Here is a 21178-nt window from a genome sequence, read left to right as displayed (position 1 = left end):
GAAAATTTAAGAAGTTCATTGGGAGACTAGTGGATCTCCTCATGGGTCACACCATGCACCTCACTCTTAGGAGCCATCTGTGACTTGAGCCTGGTTATAAGCTCAAAAATGGGTGGTGCGGGTGGGTTTGGGGAGTGTCAGCATTATCATGCTTGGTCAACCCAGGGTTAGTTTTCTCAGGTATAGGAGGAGAGGCCAGTGCCACGGGTTGGGTTGGGGGTGGGAATGCCTCCACCCCCTGGGTGGGGAAATCTCTCCTCTGGAAAAGAATCTCATTAGTATTTAGTAAGTAGCTCAGTGTCCTCAGCCTCATCAGGATCCTCCCAGCCATCTCCATCCCTGCTTACGGGATCCCATTCTTTTCCAATCAGAGTCCTTACTTTTACTTCAGATACCTTTGGAGGCTGAGCGTGAAACTTAGACTGTATTTCAGCCAGTGGATTATGAGGATTTAGGTTTGCTGGGTTTCTTCAGTCTCAACCTTGCAGGTAAAGGAGAGGGGATTCCCTTTTAGAACACAATTAGAAACTTAAATTCTTTATGTGTGTGCAGCTGGGAATTTGAATCTTTGGGCTCCTTGTTGTCTTTTATTAATTTCTCCTCACAGTTGGAAGACTTTAGATTCCTCTGGATGCTTTGAGCTCATTGTTTTCTTTCCCTAGTTTGTCCAGAGATGCTAAGAGCAACCAGCCAGCATCACTGTATTTCCCACTCTGCCAAAACATTCAAAAGTATCACATACGGAGTCGCTGAATTTCTGACATCTCACAAGTGGTGAGTTAGGAAAATGCGGTGGATTTACACTGTGAATTCCTTTAAGATGTTCACACCAAGGACTCTCAGCATTTCCACAGTATCCAAAGGAGAGAGCATGGCATCTTCAGGGCTCATCAAATTAGCCAACTCCAGGAACCACTAAAGCCGTTGAAGAATTTCATCTTTATAATTCTGTTTCTCTAGAACCACTCCTGGTATCAAAACCTGTATTAGTCAGTACTTATTAGAGAAACAGATTTTTTTTCCCGAGGTGCATTAATCCAAAGAGAAACAGATTTAATGCAAGATGTGCAAGTATATGAAGATTTGTAAGATTGGCTTACAGGTGGCCGCCCACTGAGTCAGGTGTGCAAGAATGGGAAAGAGCTGCCTGTGTGCCAGCAACCCGAAAGATCTGGGTGAAAGCCTGGAGCTCACTGCAGTGTCCCATGCCAGTCCCTATCAGGAGGCCAAAGAAGTGCTTGATGCCAGAAGACAGCATCCAAGGTGAAGGTGAACACTGGAGCTCCCCCAAAGAAACAAAAGGAGCCTTCCTTCTTCCTTCCCTTTTATTCCAGGTAGGGGGCAAGCATGCCCATGGCGGGGCCTCTGTCTTCAGTAAATCCCCTCAACCACACCCACAGCTTTGCTGACCCAATTTAGTTGAGGCTGGGGATTTAGCTCAGTGGCATAAGCCCCTGCCTGGCAAGCTCAAGGTCATGAGTTCAATCCCCAGTACTAAAAAAACCCAAAAAACAAAAACCATCAACTTAGTTGAGAATTTCTTAGTTGACACAATTAACTATCACAATTGCCGGCTGATAGCATGATGGTGGATGGATAAGTAGTAAAGAACCTCTCTGAAAAAAACAGCTAGGACGCTAGAATTTAACAGCATGGAGAAGGCCAGACGAAAGGAGAGGAATTCTCACAACCCAGGAAGAAGCTAAGGGAAAATTAAAAAAAAGAAAAGAAAAAAACATGGATGGAAGGCTGGAGCCAGACACACTCTCACTGGGGCCGGTCCAACTTGTGCTCATACTGAAGTCAGGGGTTGGCGAGCCTGAGGACCTTGGTGGGAGGATGCATCACAATGGAGAACTGAGCTGGCATGGACATCTGCACTGGCCCGCTGTGAGTACTTGGAATTTGGTCCTCCCACAGGATGGGGAGACTGGTTGGGCAACATCTTGGAATCACTCAGGATGGGCCTGAACTTGGAACTGTAGTGGCTTCAGTTGACTGTTCCTGGTGAGGAGCAGATTGGTGGAAATAGCTTGGACTGGGTCCCGCTCAGGGTTAGGGACAAACTGGCCCCTGAAGTTGTCCTGAACTGTTTCTATCCATGTGGCATACACTAAAGTGGTAAAGACTCCCAGTGTTTGACTGGCTTAGAGGGGAAGGGCCAGCCTGCACCACCGCTGCTTGTACCTCAGTGATCAACAGCAAACTGGAAAGGGCAGCAATCTGTAGCCAGCACACTTCAGAGTAACCATAACCAATACAGAAAGGGCATGGGACCTCCACTAAACACCTGTCTGAAAAAAACCAGAAACATGACAATGTTGGTGGTCTCTAGCCACCAACCCAGGGAATATGGGTCCACGAGAGGTAAATACAGAAGAGATCGAGAGCAACAAAAATGCAGTATCAGAAACAGCATCCACTGACATAAAGAAATGTCTTTGTGACATTATAGAACTTAAATACTAATATAAGTAAAACAAGATATAAGAAGATTAATAAAAGAAATGCTAAGCACCTCTCAAGGAGACACAAATGGAAGAATACAGAAACACAGAAAAAGGGAAACCTTTGATGAAGAATATAAAAAAAATCTCTAGATTTTTCATGTATTCTAATACATGAAACAAATTCAGAGAGATTACTAGGTAACTAAAAATTCCATTGAAAGGTGGCAAAAATGCTTGAAAGAAACTAAAGATCGACTATCAAAACTTGAAGACAGGTTTGCAGCTAGTGATCGTGAAAGGAAAGATCTCTTAAAAATAAGGAACCAGGAAGTAACAATACAAAGGCTAGAAGACAAGAAGATCAATAACTTAAGAATAAAAAATGTGAGTGAAGAAGCAGGAGTAAACACAAATGAAATACAAAGGTTATTCACAGAAATAATTAAGGAAAACTTTCCAAGCATAGGAAAAGGAAATGATAATTAAATGAGGCATATGGAACTCTAGCCACCTACAATCAAGACAGATCTACACACAGACATATTATAATAATATAAATCCAACATAACAGAATATTAAGAGCTGTCAGAATAAAGAAATAGATCACATATAAAGGAAAACTCATCAAAATCATGACAGACTTCTTGACACAAGCCATCAAATCAAGAAGAGCTTGAAGCAAAGTATTCCAGGCTCTGAAAAAAAATAACCTCCAACCCAGATTGATGTACCCTGAAAAACTATCTCTCAAGGTTAATGGAGAGATAAGATGCTTCCATGACAAAGAGGAACTGTGGGAGTTCATGACCACCAATCCAACCCTACCAAAAATACTGAAGGACATTCTAGAGAGAGAGAGAGAAAAAAAAAAAAAACCCACCAGGGTTTCAGAAACAGTGGCAGAGAGGCCTCAATGAACAGAGCAGACAGTGGAATGAAGGGGAAAAGCAGACAACCGATAGCAGAAAAATAGCATAGCAGAGATGAGGCAGAGAAGGTTAGCTATACTCTCTTAACATAAATGGCCTTGATACACTAACAAAAAGAAACACAGGCAGAGTAGATGAGGAGATAGGGTCCACTGAGATGCTTTGCATAAGCAATATAATCAACCTGAAAAACAGTTTATGGACTGAAAGTCAAAGATGATAAAATAATGCTTGATGTGACAGGGAACCAGAGAGAAAGAGGGGTAGCTCATCAAACAGTTGCAGATAGGTTGGAAAGATGTGACACTTCTGTGCAGTGGAGAACTATTCAGGTATAAGGAACCTTGAGGCTTTTGTAGGTATAGGAATACAACTTAAGATCAAGCTCAGGGGTGAAAAGGTTCAGAACTTCGTAGGTAAATAGTGGGTTGCCTCCCTAATCTAAGAACTAAAGCAGGGCCAGGGATTTAGCTCAGTGGCACAAGCACCTTCCTGGCAAGTGTGAGGCTGTGAGTTTGAGCCCCAGTACCAACAAAACTAAAGAAGTTAGTGGGATCCAAAATGTACAGTACACCTTGTGAAAGTAAAGAGAAGAATTGTCTAAAAAAGTAAGGCAGAGGACATTGTTAATAGTGTATCAGGATTTAAAATCCACATTATTCTCATCGCTCTGTTTAGTTTGATTATATTCTGTTCCAGTCTGTCTACTTGTCCTAGACTTGAGGACACAGACAGCTATTTTAAAAATAGCAGGATATACTATGGTAACCATCCTTAATTTCTTATAATCTGAAGCCCTGTATTACACTGTCTTATTATGACTGATCTTATTTGAATTTGGTTTGTTGGATCACTGTCTTGTCTTGACTGATTTTATCCAAATCTGTTATATTTGATACCATCAAGTCTGAGAATATAGGCAACTACTCTGAAGATCACAGATTCACTAGGATACCCATCCTGGTTTGACTGTTACCTGCTTTTGAAGTCCTATAATGTCTCTAATATTTTGTTTTTATTGATACTGTTCTGCACTGCTATTTCAATTTTACTATGCCTGATAATATAGACAATTCTATTGAAGATAACAAGAAACATCATAGTAACCACTGTAGATCACCTTGTATTGTGGTTTTAATCATGTGCTATGTCCACCCTTTTGTTTTGAATGATCCCGTTTTGTGTCCTTTCTCATTTGGTTTTATTCTTTTCAAAATAAAATTTTAAAAAATTATCACAGTTGCCTATATTTTAAAAAATGAAAATTGTTTTCTCATAGTAAAAAACAAAAGTTAATGTAAAACAAAAACAAATTTAAATACAGTAAACCACAAAGAAGTCATTTCTTAGTTACTTTCTCATTGCCGGAACACAATTCTCAACATTCAGAATTTAAAGGAGGAGAGGTTATAAAAGGCTCACAGTTTGTAGGGGTTTCAGTCCATGGCACGGCAGCAGGAAGCTGAGAACCACTGAGGAGGGAAGATGATGCACCTCCAACCAGGCTTCACTTCTCAATGTCACATTCACCTATAAACCCATCAGTGGGCTGATCCACACCTGTAAACCCATCAGTGAGCTAACCCACACCTGTAAACCCATCAGTGGGCTGATCCACACCTGTAAACCCATCAGTGGACTAATCCACTCCTGTAAATCCATCTGGACTAATCCATACCTGTAAACTCTAACAGTGGAATGATCCACACTTATAAATTCATCAGTGGGCTAATCCACACTTGTAAACCCATCAGTGAGCTAATCCACACTTATAAACTCATCAGTGGACTAATCCACCCCTATAAACCCATCAGTGGGCTAATCCATGATAGGCATCCTGTCCCATGATTCAGTCAGGGACATCTAGATATAAACCATAACAGTCACCCAAACGCCCACTACCCAAGGATACTTAGCAGTGCTGTCTTGGTGAATATTCACCCAGTCATCTGCACATTTTCACAAACAGATGTCCTGTTATACAGTCTGCACACAAACATGCTACTGGGGTTGGGGTGCCACTGCACTTGGTCCTGAGGGTACAATGGTTATTAGAATTTTTCTTCTGAAATTTACTGCATGTGCTGTTAATATAGCCATCTCTGCTTTCTTCTGATTAACGTGTGCATGGCTAATGTTTTCTACACTCAGCAGAGAGAAGTGGAGAAAGTGGACTGCCAGCCAGCTCCACCTCCAGCCACCTGGTTCCACCCCATGGGTGCTGATGGGGACAGGAGTAGGGTGAGGGCAGCTTCCTAAGGGCCTCTCTGTGTCCAGGGGGTGGGTCAGAGGACAGGTGACCTACCTTGTCCCATCCTTCCACCTTGTTGATGCCGAGTGAGGTCGAGGCCAGCCCCTGCAGGACTACGTGACACTGCCTTGGTAGGACACTCAGAGCATCTCCTGCTCCCCTGGGTGGAGGGAGGGGGTTCAGCTTTGCCTGGCCCCACAGTGTTACCAGGAGTTTGAAGAGGGATGGGCTGGAGGATCGGCCCCAGGATGGCCCCCGTGTTGTGTTGCACTGGTATTTGGCTTAGGTGAGACAGATGTTGCTGAAGAGTTTTCTGCACTCAGGCCATCGTGCACAGGTTCCCAGCTCTATTCATGAGATGGGCACTGGCACTCTGGAACCTGGCATGTGTCACACACCTCCACCACCTCCTGAGCTGGCTCCAGGCTCACTAAGTGGGTCTGCTGCCCCTTCCACATCAAATAGTAGACACAGCAGGAAGCAGGTTGTTGTGCTATCTGGGCCCGGCAGTTCCTCTCCAAGGCAGCCACTGCAGGAGCTATTTCTGACAGATGTGCACCGGGGGAGGGTGTTTTAGGGACAGGGCATCTTTAGCATTTTCCTAAACTTTGGCTTTAGCCTCTTGCTGACTGTTTTTCATTGCACCTCCTCCTCCTCCTGGAGAGTAGCTCCTTGCTGTTAGGCCTTCCTCTGTGTGGTACAGTGATGGAGGGTCTCTGCTTTTCTGGTTAGTTACGCTTGCGTCTTGGGTCATTCCGAGAGGCATCAGTCACCTTCCACAGAGGAGCTGGAGTGATGAGGAGGCCTAACAAGGTTGAGGCAGGAGCAGGAGGTGGGGCGGTAGAGGAACCTGAGCAGGGCTGTCACTGACATGGTATCGTTGTGCCTCCAGGTTCACCTCAGAGCGATGCCCTGGCTCTCTGTGACGCTGAAGTGAGAGGGGCCGGCGCGGGCCCAGCCCTGGCCGGGCAGCATGACCAAGCCCCGGCTCTTCCGGCTGTGGCTGGCGCTGGGGTCTGTTTTCATGGTTCTGCTCATCATCGTGTACTGGGACAACGTGGGCACTGCCCACTTCTACCTGCACACTACCCTGTCCAGAGCCCACGCGTTGGCGCCCCTGCCCACCCCCGGGCAGGGGGAGGACAAGGAGTTCCCCTCCAATGTGGACGAATTTCTAGATAAGCTGCTCGCTTCTGGTGCAAAGCACGACTTTTCCAAGAAAAAGACCACGCAGCCCCCAGTACAGGCCCCCAACAAGCCGGCAGACAGCCGCATGGAGGAGAGCGTGAGGGGCTATGACTGGTCCCCCCAGAACGCTCAGCAGCACCCCGACGCAGGCCGGCAACAGGCCGAGCGGAGGAGCGTGCTGCGCCACTTCTGCGCCAACTCCAGCCTGGCCTTCCCCACCAAGGAGCGCTCCTTCGACGACATCCCCAACTACGAGCTGAACCACCTCATCGTGGACGACCGCCACGGCGTCATCTACTGCTACGTGCCCAAGGTGGCCTGCACCAACTGGAAGCGCGTGATGATCGTGCTGAGCGAGAGCCTGCTGGACCGCGGCGCCCCCTACCGCGACCCGCTGGACATCCCGCGCGAGCGCGTGCACAACAGCAGCGCGCACCTGACCTTCAACAAGTTTTGGCGGCGCTACGGCAGGTTCTCGCGGCACCTCATGAAGATCAAGCTGAAAAAGTACACCAAGTTCCTGTTTGTGCGCGACCCCTTCGTGCGGCTCATCTCGGCCTTCCGCAGCAAGTTCGAGCTGGAGAACGAGGAGTTCTACCGCAAGTTCGCGGCGCCCATGCTGCGGCTCTACGCCAACCGCACCAGCCTGCCCGCCTCGGTGAGCGAGGCCTTCAGCGCCGGCCTCAAGGTCACCTTCGCCAACTTCATCCAGTACCTGCTGGACCCGCACACCGAGAAGCTGGCGCCCTTCAACGAGCACTGGCGGCAGGTGTACCGCCTCTGCCACCCGTGCCAGATAGACTACGACTTCGTGGGGAAGCTGGAGACACTGGATGCGGACGCCGCCCAGCTGCTGCGGCTGCTCAAGGTGGACGCGCAGGTGCACTTCCCCCCGAGCTACCGAAACAGAACTGCCAGCAGCTGGGAGGAGGACTGGTTCGCCGAGATCCCGCTGGCCTGGCGGTGGCAACTCTACAAACTCTATGAGGCAGACTTTGTTCTCTTTGGCTACCCCAAGCCCGAGCACCTGCTCAGAGGCTGAGGACGCCTCGAAGAGCCGGGCTGGCCGGGTCCCCCGCAGCCCATGGGGGCCTGCCGCGGGTGACATCCGAGGGGGGCTCTAGGACTGCGCCCTCTCTTCTGCTTCCTTGCCTCGTGTGGAGTCACATGCCCTGGTGGAGAGGCTGCCGAGGGTCTGGTCTTGACTTCACGTGTTCCAGGTTTTAAACAAGCTATGGTTTTGCAGTCTGGGCTTGCTGTGCACTCCACAGCCTGTGTTCCCTGAGCACTGTGTTAGTACTGTTTTCTAAGATTAATATATTTCAGATATTTAATATGACAGTGGAGGAAAGCCAGAGTAAATCGTGGCGGCTGCGCTCTCGCTGCTCTGTGGTTCGTCGGGTTGTGCACACGGTGGGTGGAGACAGCAGACACCCGGAGCCCAGGCCTCGGCGGCCAGTGGAGGAGGCGGTTTCCTGGTGTCTCAGTGGGAGGAGGACCCCAAGTCTGAAAGTAGCCGTTGGAGTCAGTTTTCCCTGGTGGGCTGGGTAATTTATAAAGAAAAGGGGTTTATGATCCCATTGTTTAGAGGCTCAACTTGTGCCACCAACATCACCTTGCCTCTGATGAGGACTTTAGGGCAGAGCCAGCAGCAGGGTTCACATCACAGATGGGAGGCCAGAGCACAATTGGGGTCCCATGGCCCCTTTTGAGGGCATGAGCCCCTCAACCTCAGGACTGCCCCTAGGCCCAGCTGTGGAGGACCAAGCATCCAACACATGGATCCCTGGGGCACACGCTCTGCCACAGCACAGGCCTTGCCTGTAGTTTTAGAAGAGTGGCAGGCAAATCCTTTGACAGTGACAGCAGGGTGACTCAGGAGGTCCCTTAAACACCAGGCCACACCCTTCCGCAGGGTGACCTTGCATCTACATGCGAGGCACTGCTGCAGAAATTCCTGTTGGCAGCACACTGACATTGTCTTCTCATTCATAGCATTTGGTCAGCACTGCCCAGCTCCTGGAGTGTTGATAGTGCTCTGTTGGGGCAGCGCAGTGTCCCTGCCTGGCCTGTTTTCAGCTGAGATCAAGGCCTGTGAAGTCTGTGGCTGCTGGGTGACCCTGGACTCAGTCTGCATCATATTGAAAATCACCTTCCTTTGATGGGCTGTTGGAGCAGCTGCCAGCACCATTCCCTCACCCACCCAGCTCCTCTGCAGGGCCACCACCTAGGCCAAGGGGTGTGGGAGCTGGGCTCTGGGAGAGGCCAGCCCACTGTGCCTGAGGAAGGGCTTCATTTCCTCCAATTCTCTGCCGTGTCTCTGGCCCACAGAATGTAGTATCCTATACAGAAATTTGACTTTTTACCCCATTAAGAAAAATTTTAAAAATAGCATGCACTGGGGATAAAGCTTAGTAGCACAGTACCTGCCTGGCAAGGGTAAGGTTTTAACTCCGAGCCCTGGTACCAAAAAAAACCAAAAATAGTATTGTACAATTAGATAATTTTACCCAAACAATCTCCAAAGTTGGAAATGTTTAACTCTATTTGCCTCCATCCTCCAACCTGTGTCACCTCCTGTACCCACAGCTGCAGACTGGTACTGCATCTTGGTACCCAGAAGCCCCTCTGCAGGTTGCCATGGAGCCCCTAGCTGAGCCACAGGGCGGGGCCTGTTGACAGCCAGGGGAGACCTATGCCAGGAGAGCCTCCGCCCCACCTTGGTGCTGCATCTCCCACCCCGTCTGGCTCTGGCCCAGAGAGCTTGTGGCCAGCCGAGACAGACCTGCAGGCAAGGAAGTAAGGCAGGGGACCGAGGGGCGTGGCCCCCGGATGATCCCAGCCCCTGAAGCCAGAGGCATCCACACTTTCCAGCCCTGGGGTCTGAGAAGTATCCACTTGCTTAAGCTAACACCAGTTGGATTTGTGGCATTTAAACAGACAGGATCCTGACTCACACACCGGTCTGTTCATTAATAAGTTGGTGTTTGATAAACTAGGATGGAAGACATTGCATTCATGGAGAGCCACATGACCCCTGAGGGTGCTGGACAGCATTCCCCGGGGCACCGGTGATGTGTTAGCGTTCTGAAGTTGCGTAACTATGCAGTCACTGTATCAAGACCCAGGGATGGGGGCAAGGCCCCCACTGGGATTCCAGTTCAGATCAGTGGAGGCTAACTGGGGAGCGTGGGAGATTTTCCTCCTCGGGAGTTCTTCTTTCTGCATCACTGAGAAGGAAGCTGGTGAGGATGCAGCACTGGTTTGGAGGCCTGGATGACTCAATGTGGCTGTGACAGTAGCGACACGGTTGTATGATGGGGTCTGCTGCTTGCAGTGATGAGTGGACGCAGCCTTCTTTCCTTCTGCTCTTCACATCCTCAGCTGGGGCTGGTGGGAGCCGGCAGTGGGCAGGACTAGTAATGTGCAGAGGTGTGAGAGCTGGGCTTGGGCAGCCCTGGCCAAGGTCTCTGGGCGGAGTGGATCCTAAACTGGGACCTAGACCTGCTTGTGGGGGCTGGTTCAGACACACGAGCCCAGGCTGGAGTCAGACCTGTGGCTGGAAGGGCCCTCAGGTGGGCAGGGCAGTGCTCAGGCTGATGCTCACCCTGCGGTGCCTGCAGAGCGGCACCTGTGAGCCAGCTGGTGAGCTGGCTTTCTTTATCTGTTATCTGCTTCTGTGGGTGGGAATGGGGACTTTGGTGCTTGCAAAACTCACAGAAGAGCTTACACTCAGATCTGTCTGCTAGAATTTAAAGTGCATCCTAGAAACTGGTGCAGTTCTGTCTCCTCCTGCAGTTGTCCTGGGTGGGAGAGAGCCACCAGTGTTCTTGCACTGTTGTTTCTGCAGGGTGTGAGATTGCTGCCTTACACCTGGCCGTGTGTCAGCGTGCAGAAGCACTTCGAAATCCTTGAATTGAGGAGGAGACGCTGTCTTTTTTCCTTCTCTGAACACCAGCTAAAATTCAGTTGTGCCTTTGTGGGTCCTGGACAGTGTTCTGCTTTAAGGTTCAAAGCACGTAGCCCTGTGCTAAGTGAGCACCTAGACCTCACTCCAGGATCCTGGATCCCTGGAGAATCCTATGGGGAGCAGGCGAGGGTGGTGGAGCCTCATGAGCATCAGGCCCTCCCAGATGTGGAGGGCCGGACAGCTGCTCTTGCACATGTGGAATAGGAACTGGGTAAATTAACATTGGTTAAAATAAAGCAATTATATTTTATGGTTACGTGGCGGGCCCTCCTGTGCAGGGAAGGGATATCTCACAGGAAGAAAGTTGATCCCATAATATTTCCTTGGATGAACCAGGGCTGGTAGCAGGGATGCTTCCCCTTGGTGTTCATTTCAGTTCCCAAACTGGTAATATGAGCATCACATAAAGGACACCACTGTGACCAGGTGTAAGGGCACATCGAGGGGCCCTGAGCTCATACACACTGGGGTGCAGCTGTCACTGCGGCCACCCCAGAAATCCCACCTTTCCAACCTGGAACTGTACCCACCGAGCGCTAACTCCTCACACAGCACCCTGGCTCCCGCCACCCTGCTTTTGGCTGTAGAGATCTGACTGCTCTAGGGGCTTCACAGGGGTGGAGTCACAAGGAGTTTGTTCTTTTGTGTCTGCTTGTTTCGCTGACCACAGTGTCCTCAGGTCATCCATGTCACCAGGCATTGCTCACAGTGGCACTCGGTGGCCTTGGAGGAACAAAACATGATGGGTATGAAGGCACCAAACGGCAAATGTGAGGGAGCACAAGGTGAGGTGGGTCCCCAGGCTCGTGTCCTGCAGTCTCAGCCACACGCAGGCCACAAGGGCCCAGTCGGTCCCCAAAAGAGAACATCAGCCTCGGAGGGCTGGTGACTGCTCAGGTGCCTGGTTTGGGAGCGCTGAGGAGAGATCACCAGGTGGGAGAGTTTCTGAGAGGAGTACAGAAAGCAGAAATGCAGGAGCCTCCTAACCTCTGACAGCACCACAGGTGCCCACCTGTGCAAGGGAGAACTTGCTTGAGGGCTGCCAGCCACCCTGCTTTCTTCTCAGGAAAATCCAGCTTTGGTGAAACCATTTTTATTTCAAGGCAGTTTGTAAACTGAGGGTTTAAGGGGCTGGGGATTTAAGAGACTAGCTCAGTGGCTTAATTGCCTTCCAGGCAAGTGCGAGGTCATGAGTTCGATTACCAGCACCAAAAAAAGAAAAAATCAAAACTAGCTGAGGCAGGAGGATCCACAGGAGTTCAAAGCCAGCCTGGGATGTAGTGAGTTCTAGGCCAGCGTGAACCACATAGCTGGTGACTTTGTCTCAAAAAAATAAAAATAAAAAACAGGCGTAAAAAGCACTGTGGATGGAATTGTTTGCCATTTCAGTTGGTCTCAGTTGCCAGGAGGTTTTCAGAAGTTTTAGGTTTTGAAACTTGCAGAGTAGCTTTTTAAGTGTCGAGTTTCAAAGTAGGCTGACTTTGAAATGGTTTCTAAGATGTTTGGTTGAAAAACATTCTGGTTCTAAACTGTTCCAGGAACGTCTCCCAGAGCCTAGAGCTACTGCCATGCTGTGTGAGGGGCCTGCTGCCCTGAGCAGGGTGGGTTCATCAGGGAGCTGGGAAACAGCTCCAGGCAGATGTTTGTGCCTTCGGAAACCGTTCCAAGGAGGTTGAGGGGGAGAAGATCCCTGAGTTTGAGGCCAGCCTAGCCTACAAAATGAATTCAAGGCCTGCCTGAACTGCATAGTGAAACGCTATCTCAAAAAGACAAAATCGAAAACAAAACAAAAGTTCCTGGGGAGTGGAGTTCCTCTCTTGCCATCCCTCCAAGGGCATTCTGCAGAAGGTGCTCACCTCTGGGAGGCTGCTGTCCTCCCTGAGACCCCCATTCATCCTGGCCTCAGCCCTCAGGCGTGGCCCTGTTCACAGAAACATCCTCTCCAGGACAAAGTTACTCAGGACTAGGTAAGGGTTTATAAGGAAGGGCAGCCTGCTTGGGAAAAGGCCAGTGGAAACATAGGACAATGGGAGGTTTGTGTAGAGCAGTAGTTCCATTTTCTAGATGGAAAAGTTGAGGCTTAGGCTATGATGGCCTGCTGAGGCCAGATATCCTGGTCCCCAAAGTTTTGAAGGAACCATGCAGGAACACCACCCACAACTGAGGCACTGAGCTCAGACCTTGCCCCAGCCAATGACAGACTGTGTCCTAGCCCAGGCAGGCTCTGGCCTTCTGCAAGAGGCAGCAGGAGGAGTGGACAGGGCAGAGAGGCAGTATGCAGCTGGCCTGCTGACTGCCCTGGATCCCAGCCCACCGATGATGAGAAAATGGAGTTGGCAGAAAGAACCAATAGCCGGAAGCAGCCTGGGGAATGATGTGGACACCAGTGTTGGCCTCACTGGCACAGAGGCCTAATCACGTCATGGGGAAGTGGTGTGGACGCTGGAGTTGGCCAGATTGGCGGAGAAGCCCTGGGCAGAGGGAGGAGAGGAAAAATCCAGGGCTTAGGAGAAACACCCACAGCCCAGGGTGTGGCCAGCCTCCAACCCCACTGGCCTGGGTAGCAGCCCCACCCTGGCCAGCCAAGCAGGCATTGCCTGCAAAGGGTGGTGAGTTCTGGAGCCTCCATCCAGCAGGACTCCTGCCACTTGGGCGGCAGCCATGGAGACTTGGGCGTGACTGCTTCCGGGCTCCTCATCTGTCTCCTGCGAACAGGGTCCAGGACCCTCGAACTCACTCTGTGCCTAGGTGCTGTCTAGAGCCCCAACACCACAGAGCTTTTCTTTCTAATGTGTCAGCCAAGGACTCATCCCAAGGGACAGAGCTCACAGGTGTCATCATAGGAGGAAGTCTAGGCCCAGGTCACCCAGTGGGCACTGGACACAGCCAGGGCCCTCCCATCTCATGTGCTGGTGGGAAACTGGAGCCAGGCTGCAGCTGTGGGAGCCAGGCACCCTCTCAGCAGGACTGGTTCCTGCGTGGCTGACCTGGTGCCAAGTGTCCTGCTAGAGTGAGGTGACACGGAGCCCAGAGTTAATCTGCTGGGAGACTGGAATTCTTGGAGGCTTCAGCCCAGGGCTTCCAGATGGCACCCAAGAACCTCTGAGCCTGGCAGTCCTGGCCCCTGCTGGCCCCTGGAGTGCCTCCCCAGCCCCAGCAGCTCCAGGAGGCCTGGCTGGCTCCCCTCGTGCCTGCTCTGGCTCCCACGGTGTGCTGTCCACATGAGCTGTGAGGACCCTAAACACCAACCAGGTACGCAGTAGGGTACTGAATACTGTGGTAAGTGTGCAGGATGGGGGTACAGCAGACAGGCTGTTACCCACGGGGCAAGCTCTTTCTGCACCACCAGTCTGATGAGGAGGCCCCTCCAAGCCCTTCCTTCATGATGCTGACCTGGCTCCCAAGGCAGCTGGGCTGACCAGTTCAACACTGTGGACTCCACCTGTGAAGGACAGTCCTTGCCAAATGTCTTAGTTACTTTTTACTCGTCACTGAGACAAAATACCTGAAGCCCAAAGTTGGGAAAGGAAAGGTTTATTTCTTACAGTTTTTGGAGGTTTCAGTCCAAACTCAGTTGGCTCCAAGGCAGGTGGGCATGGCTGGGCCGCAGTTCATGACGGCTGCAAACAGCAAGTGGGAACCAGCAAAGAGCAAGACACACCTTCTTCCTGCCATTACATCACATTCTGGCTCCACCCCTTTGTGTGGAGCACTAACACTATCAATCCAAGCACTAGACAATGCAAATGCACAAGCAAACTCATGAGGCCTGGGGGACACAGACATAAACCATGACACCAAGGTCACTGGTCTTGGCCTTGGTGACAGAGGGCTGCTAACAGGCACAGGGCCCTCCCCTTCTTCTCCTAAGAGCCAGTGATCATGGTAGTCCCCTCGTGGCCCTGGTGGGCTTGTCCTGAGCATGAGGTGCCTGGTGGTGACAGCAGGTGAGACTCCCATGGGTGTTAGGGCAGAGGGAGGCTGGCAGCAGCTTCCTGAAAACAAGAGGCCACTGGACTCTGGCCACCACTCCTTCCATGCAGGCCCGGGTTCTAGTGTCACCCACGTCCCTGGTTACCCATGCACCCTACCCATGAGCCAGGATGGCAGCCACCTCCTGGGTCTCTCCCATCCACTCCACTCTTCTCTCTCAACCCCTGCCTTCACTTCTAGCAGAATTTTGAGATGAGATGGGGAGACAGTTCTCCAGCCTTCCCAACAGAGTTTCCAGCAGCTCGGAATCCCCACTGGGAAGATGTAAAAATCTGCTCTGCAGACTGGTCTTGGCCATCGTGGAAATGTATTGGATCATCCCAGCACCTCTGGGGTGACAGAGCTGGCTGCCACCACAGGCTCATGTTCCCCAGTTTTTCTCTGGGGGTTGTGCACAATGTGGCACTGGTGTAGGCATGTGCATGCATGTGTGCATGCGTGTCTGTCGTTTTCTCCTGGAGAAGGTGGTGGGAACAGCCGGCAGTGCAGGAAATTGAACACCCAGGCAGACCTGGGGGGGGGGGGCTTCTGCTGCCTGTGACCAGGGGACCAGGAAGAGACAGGAAATTTCGTTTCCCAGGGCACAGCCAGTTTAAGAGACCCTGGCCCGGTTTTGCTCCCCTGTCACCCCCATCCCAGGTGCAGAGGAGACTGCTGAGATCTTTGCCCTACAAAAGCCTAAAGAATTCTCTCCCCACAGCCAAGTGTGATGGTGCCGCCTGTCATCCTAGCTCCCTTTGGGTGGCAGAGGCAGGAGGATCACAAGTTGGAGGCCATTGTGTAAGACCGTATCTCAAAATTCTAAAAAGTGCTGCTGAGGTAGAGTGAGCTCTAGTTTTCATCCCCAAGAAATAAAAAAGAGCTCTCCCTCCCTAGAGCAGAGGGGCCTGCCCTTCTATCTGCCTTCAACAGTTCCCATGGTTTGTGAACCCCCCACTACCCAGGGGTGGGGGACAGAGCAGGCTCCGATCAGATGCAACTCACTCAGGCGACTTCCAAGTAGGCAAGAGCAGGTGCCCAATGCTGTGGCCCCTGCTTTCCGTACCTTCCGAGGAAGGCATTGGCAGTGACAGCACAGGAGGAGGCCCTGGCGCCACACTTTGGACCCAGGGAGCCCAGTGCTGTCACACATGACTATTACCAAGCACTGCCACCACCACTGGTGGCCTGTGGTTCTGGTCTCCGCAGTAAGCTTCTCTCTGTGTCCAGCTGTCCATTGGCTGGACCATGGCGCCCTTAGCAAGCACCTCCTTAGCCCTTCCAGACCTTGGGGGACTCCACCTCAGCTCAGCAGAGAATAGCCAGTGTCCCCTACCTCCACGGTGGTTCTGGAGCTCCCACAGGAATCTGGATTCATCTCCTTGCCCCAGGAGGGAGCAAGAGGAACGGGACCCAGGTCCCTGCTTTCTCTCCTAGGTACTGATGGGCTGGGGGCCCCTTCTTCTCTCGGATGTCCCTCCTGGGGAATGAAGCTGGGAGAGGGGTTGATGACGAGGCCTCGGGCCAAGGATGTGGGTTCCCTGGCAGCTTTCCTGGGGTCCCTCCCGTGGACACCTCAATGCAGAGATCTTGTTCAGATCTGGGCCATAGATGGGTTTTGCTTGGCTTTAAAATGTTTAAAAGTCAAGCAATTTCACATAAAAATTTAGACTTCCAGTACTTTCTGGAAGGAATCAGTCTGCCACCATAGTCGGGGTCACTAGCAAGCCTGCCACGTGGCCAATGGCTACCACGTCCCTTCCCGGTCCTGCCACTCAGCTCCAGGCTCTGCACCCAGACACCTCCAGGGTGACCCCTCAAGACAGAGCTGGCCAGCAAGGTGGCTTGCAGGGCTGAGCCCCTGCCTGTGGGGCCCAGCCAGCTTCACCCACTCTCTGATTCTCTGCTCCCCTGATTCTCTGCAGCCCTGATCACTTCACCCAGTCACATGTGGAGCCTCCTGGAGTCTCCAAGCCTTGTCATCCCTGAAACTGGACTTCCCCACACCCCTAACCTCCTGACAGCAGAGCGCCAAGGGCTGGAGTTCAGCGCAGACTCCTGACTACTGGTGATGTTTTGTTTTGTGGTAATTGTGGTACTGGGGATGGAACCAGGACCTTCACACTGAGCTAGCTACAGCCAAGCCCTTTTTATTTTTTGAGACAAGGTCAAGTTGCTCAAGCTGTTTGAACTTGTGATCCTCCTGCTCCAGCCTCCCAGAGTGCGAGGATTACAGGCTGCACCGCCATATCTGGCCTCCTCTGCCTTCCAGTAGGCCCACCTGTGGTCTCTGTCCTCTGAGGGGACACAGTGGCCACCCAAGCCCTGAGTTCACCCTGGGCTCCAGTTTCGTTTCTGTGGTCTGAGGAGGGCACTCCATGCCTGGAGTTGGGGGGCGGGGGGAATGCTCCAGGCTCTCCAAGAATGAGCACAACCATGGACAGGTGTTGGTCTTATGCGGTCACACAGGGCTGGAGCCTGCCGCAGTGGTGGGGTCAGGGGGTCCCAGTGACTCAGGGAGGGCGTGAGGCTGAGGCAGAGGCAGAGGCCGGGCCATCACCCCTTCTGCTTCCTGGGTAGAAGCTGAGTACAAGCCCCCTGGCCCCCATGTGCCTACAGGTTAGAAGGAGCTGCCACTGTCTCCCAACCGGTGACCTGGATCGACGCTTGCAAACGCAAGATCAAAAACAAAAACAAAAAATTCATGAAAAGAAGCAGAGATGGATCATGGGGAGAACACAGATTTTCTGTGAATTTTGCAGAGAAGACATTTCAATACAATTTTTCCTTTTAGCAGCTACTTTGCTTCAGTCCTGACAGGAGGAGCCACCTGTACCAGGTCTCCTGATGGTGGAAGGTGGCTTGTGGAACCTTCCTGACAACCCTTTGAGCTACCGTTAACTTATAATATTCTCTTTTCTTTTGCTCTTAAATTTCTTGAGATATAATATTCTTTTTGTCTTGTCTTGTTTTTGTTTTGTTTGTTGAGCCAGAGATCTCACTATATATTTCAAGCTGAGCTTGAACTCACTAAGGGCCTCAAACTTGTGGTGATCCTCCTGCCTCAGCTTCCCAAGTGCTGAGATGAGAGGCATACACCACCACATCTAGCCTACAATGTTCAAGAATCACATGAAAAAGAATAAAGGAAGAACAGGGGATTGGTTTAATCATATATTTGAGCCAGTGTATCTAAAATATTGGCACTTCAATTTGTAATTCCTATAAAAATTATTACCTTATTACTAAGGTATTTTATATTTTGGTTTTTATAAAAAGGTTTTTTTATATCCTGTTTTGGGTACTGGTCTCCAAGGTCAGTGTGTGGTTTTCACTTGCAGCACATCCTAGTTTAGACACCCACCCCTGGCCCGGGCCCACCGCATCCGACTCTGACCCATCATTATGCATTTTATGGATGGGGAAACTGAGGCAGAGCGAGGTTGTAGTTTGCCCAAGGTCTCTCAAAGCCATCGCCCAGCACCTGCTCCAGGATCTTGGCTCTCTGGCCCTGGCAGGGGACTTCTGGGACATTTCTCCACCAGCCCAGCCTGGTCCTGCCCTCAGCCCTGGTGTGGCCCCACAGCTTCCCTGTCCCATGGCTGGGGACTGGACGAGGCTGATGTCCTCTCCTCAGCTGCCCGAGTCTCTGAGGAGGAGGAAACTGCAGAAAACCAGACTGCTTGTGGGCTGGGCCAGGCTGCTCCGGCGCCGTCCACCAGGGGGCAGCCTCGGCTCGGTGACAGCGGAGAGTCCTGGAGCAGTGGGGGGAGGGGGGGCAAACTCCACACGCCTGAGGTCACCCCCTCACCCCTGCCATGGCATCCGTGCATTGGGCTTGGAGGGCACTCAGCGGTTTGGGACTCCATGGCAGAGGTGGGTCGGCAGGCCTCTGAAGCCCTCCCCAATCTCAAGGGGATCCCCCAGGCCCGCAGCACCCAGAGTGTGACAGTGATCTTGTCCTTCCTGACCTGTCCTTGGGGGCTACCTCTCCAGCACCCGCTGTATCATTACTGTCTGTTGAGATGACCACTCTGGCCCCTCTCAGGGGCTCTGGGGGACCTGTGACCAGGCTCCCCAGGCCCTGAAGCCCCATCACCACCACTCCTGCTCCCCCACCCCGGGGCGGCCCACGTTATCTGGAGGCCAGGTGCGAGGGTCCCAGCACACAGCCTTATCTACTTGAGGCCGTGGTGGGCCGGAGATGGGGCGCTGGCATCTTTGGTCACGGGCTGTGCCTGGGCTCTGACCCTTATAACCCCTTTTCTTGCTGAGGAGGAGCAGGAACCTAGAACCACACCCCAAGAGGACTGTGGGGGCCAGGAGAGCAGTACCTTGTCCTCAGAATGCTGTGTTCCTCTCCTGTGGCATCAGCCAGGCTCCCCCCTGGGCTCCTGAACAAGGGGACTGTTCTCACCTCTCCCCCGCCCCGCCTCCAGGCAGCCTCTGCCCGCCCCCCACCCTCTATTCCTCACCTCATCTTGGGGTGGCCGTGCCGTTAGCTTCTAATCCGCTTGTCTGGGCCGCATAAAAGTCGTCACCTTCTAAGGAAGGACCCCGCTGTGTACAATAAAGTGCAGGCTCCTAAGGGCGCAGCTCGGAGAATGTCTACGTGCAGCTGGGCGTGGGGCGCACGCCTGTCATCTCAGCCCTCTGGGGGTTGGGGGCGGGGATCCCAAATTCAAGCCCAGCTCTGAGCAATTTAGCAATTTAGCAAGACCCTGTCTCAAAGTAAAAAAAATAAAGAACTGGGGATGTAGTCAGTTCTGGAAGAAACGAAATGGTACATCGTTAAGACATAAAAAAGTCTACACCCGCGTTCACTGTGTCTCCCCAGCTGATGGCGCTGCGGGGCATTTGCAGCCCTCGGGGCGGTGCGCACCGGGCGCTCCTGCCCATCCGCTCCCAGCCCCTGCCACCCCTGGTCGCGGTGCTCCTCCTCCTGCGGCGCCCCGCACCGTCTTCGCTGGACATCCTGCTCTAACCTGGGGTCTGTCCTCAGAGATGTCCCCGAACAGCGGCGTCATTGCTGGAGAGAGTGAGGGGTTGGGGAGGGGATGGCAGGGACACGGGGTTGAGTCCACAGCTCAGGAACGCCGGACCCCAGCCTCAGGCCTCCTCTCTGCACCAGATCCTGGATCCTGCGCAGAGGAGCCGAGGGTGCGGGATCCAAGCTGGGTAGGGGGACACGATGTGGCCAGGCAACCACAGCCCTGTGTTCCTGGTCAGCCCTGGGCCTTATCACCGCTGACATCTTTCTCGGTAAGTGTCTCCACTGGATGAGACCCACTCTGGGACACCCAGCCGCCGCTGGGCTTTGACTCTGACCTTCAACCCAGGGGGCCTCCTTCTTCCTAGGCCACCTCCCTTTACCTTCTGCGCCCCCATGCTGTGGTCCCTCCCTTACCCTGATCCCCACTTCACCCCACCCCCCAGTCTCCCCACCTCCTGCTAGGCAGCCCCCCTCAGCTGCCACCCCTCACCCCATAGCCTGGGGCTAGGTGACTTGTCCTGGTTCAGCCTCCAGCTGGGGCTGAGGCTTGGGTGGGAGTGACCACGCCTGGCGCACAGGCTCCTCCTGCTCCTCCCAGGGGTCACGCCAGGCTCGCATAGCCCTGAGGAGGGGCTACCCAGAGCTGCCACAGCTGCCTGGCACAGGAGGGAGAGGAGGTGCCCCAGTTCCGGTGGAACCTTGAGGTGACAGCCACAGAAGTGGAGTCTCCTGCAGCTGCCTCAGCCACCCAGAACCAGAGCTTCTCGGCTGAGCTGCCCTGAATTTCTGACCCACAGGAACCAGGAGGAAGGAAATATTTGTTGTTCACGTTTTACTTTGAAATAATGATAAATTCACAGGAATTTACAAAGAGGCCCTGGGTTTCCCCTAGTGGTAATTTTAGCATGATATCAAACAGGAACTAGCTGGGCATGGTAGCGCTATGTCTGTTATCCTAGCACTCAGGAGGCTGAGGCAGGAGGTTCACCGAGGTTCCAGGCCAGCCTCTGCAATTTAGCGAGTTCAAGACCAATCTGAACTACACAGTGAGACCCTGTGTCAAAAAATCAAAAACAGGCTGGGCATTTAGCTCAGTGGCACAAGTGCCTACCTGCAAATATGAGGTTGTGAGTTTGATCCCCCCAAAAACCAGGAAACCATATCACCCACTTGTCATTTTATCCAGATTGCTGTAATAAACACCAAAATCACGATGGAGAACCAATCAGTCACAGCAAGGGCCACCCCCAGACTGCTTCACCCCAGCCTCCACCCCTAGCCCCGGCAACCACTGATGGGTTCTCCCTCAATAACTTTTTTTCAAATCCATTTTACTTCGAGGATAAAAAGAAAAGAAGAGGCAGAGGAGGAGGAGGAAGAGGACAAGAACAAAATTTCAAAACGTTGTCAATCAGGGGTACATAT

The 21178-nt window shown here is 52.2% G+C and overlaps 1 protein-coding gene across 1 annotated transcript in view; it reads left to right on the top strand.

Annotated features, from left to right (window-relative positions):
* Positions 1 to 8157, top strand: part of LOC101788687 (carbohydrate sulfotransferase 12) — a 29524-nt gene extending 21367 nt beyond the window's left edge. The window contains exon 2 of the mRNA XM_013152742.3: positions 6523 to 8157. Coding sequence (XP_013008196.2) covers positions 6604 to 7860 — 1257 coding nt within the window. The 5' untranslated portion in view covers positions 6523 to 6603 and the 3' untranslated portion in view covers positions 7861 to 8157. The remainder of the gene's footprint in view (positions 1 to 6522) is intronic.
* The last annotated feature ends 13021 nt before the right edge of the window (positions 8158 to 21178 follow it).

This window comes from Cavia porcellus, unplaced genomic scaffold, assembly GCF_034190915.1.
Source record: "Cavia porcellus strain 051 isolate PalLab524CR breed Dunkin Hartley unplaced genomic scaffold, mCavPor4.1 scaffold_23, whole genome shotgun sequence".
In the NCBI taxonomy this organism is placed as follows: domain Eukaryota; kingdom Metazoa; phylum Chordata; class Mammalia; order Rodentia; family Caviidae; genus Cavia; species Cavia porcellus.
This window is presented reverse-complemented; position numbering and strand designations above follow the sequence as displayed.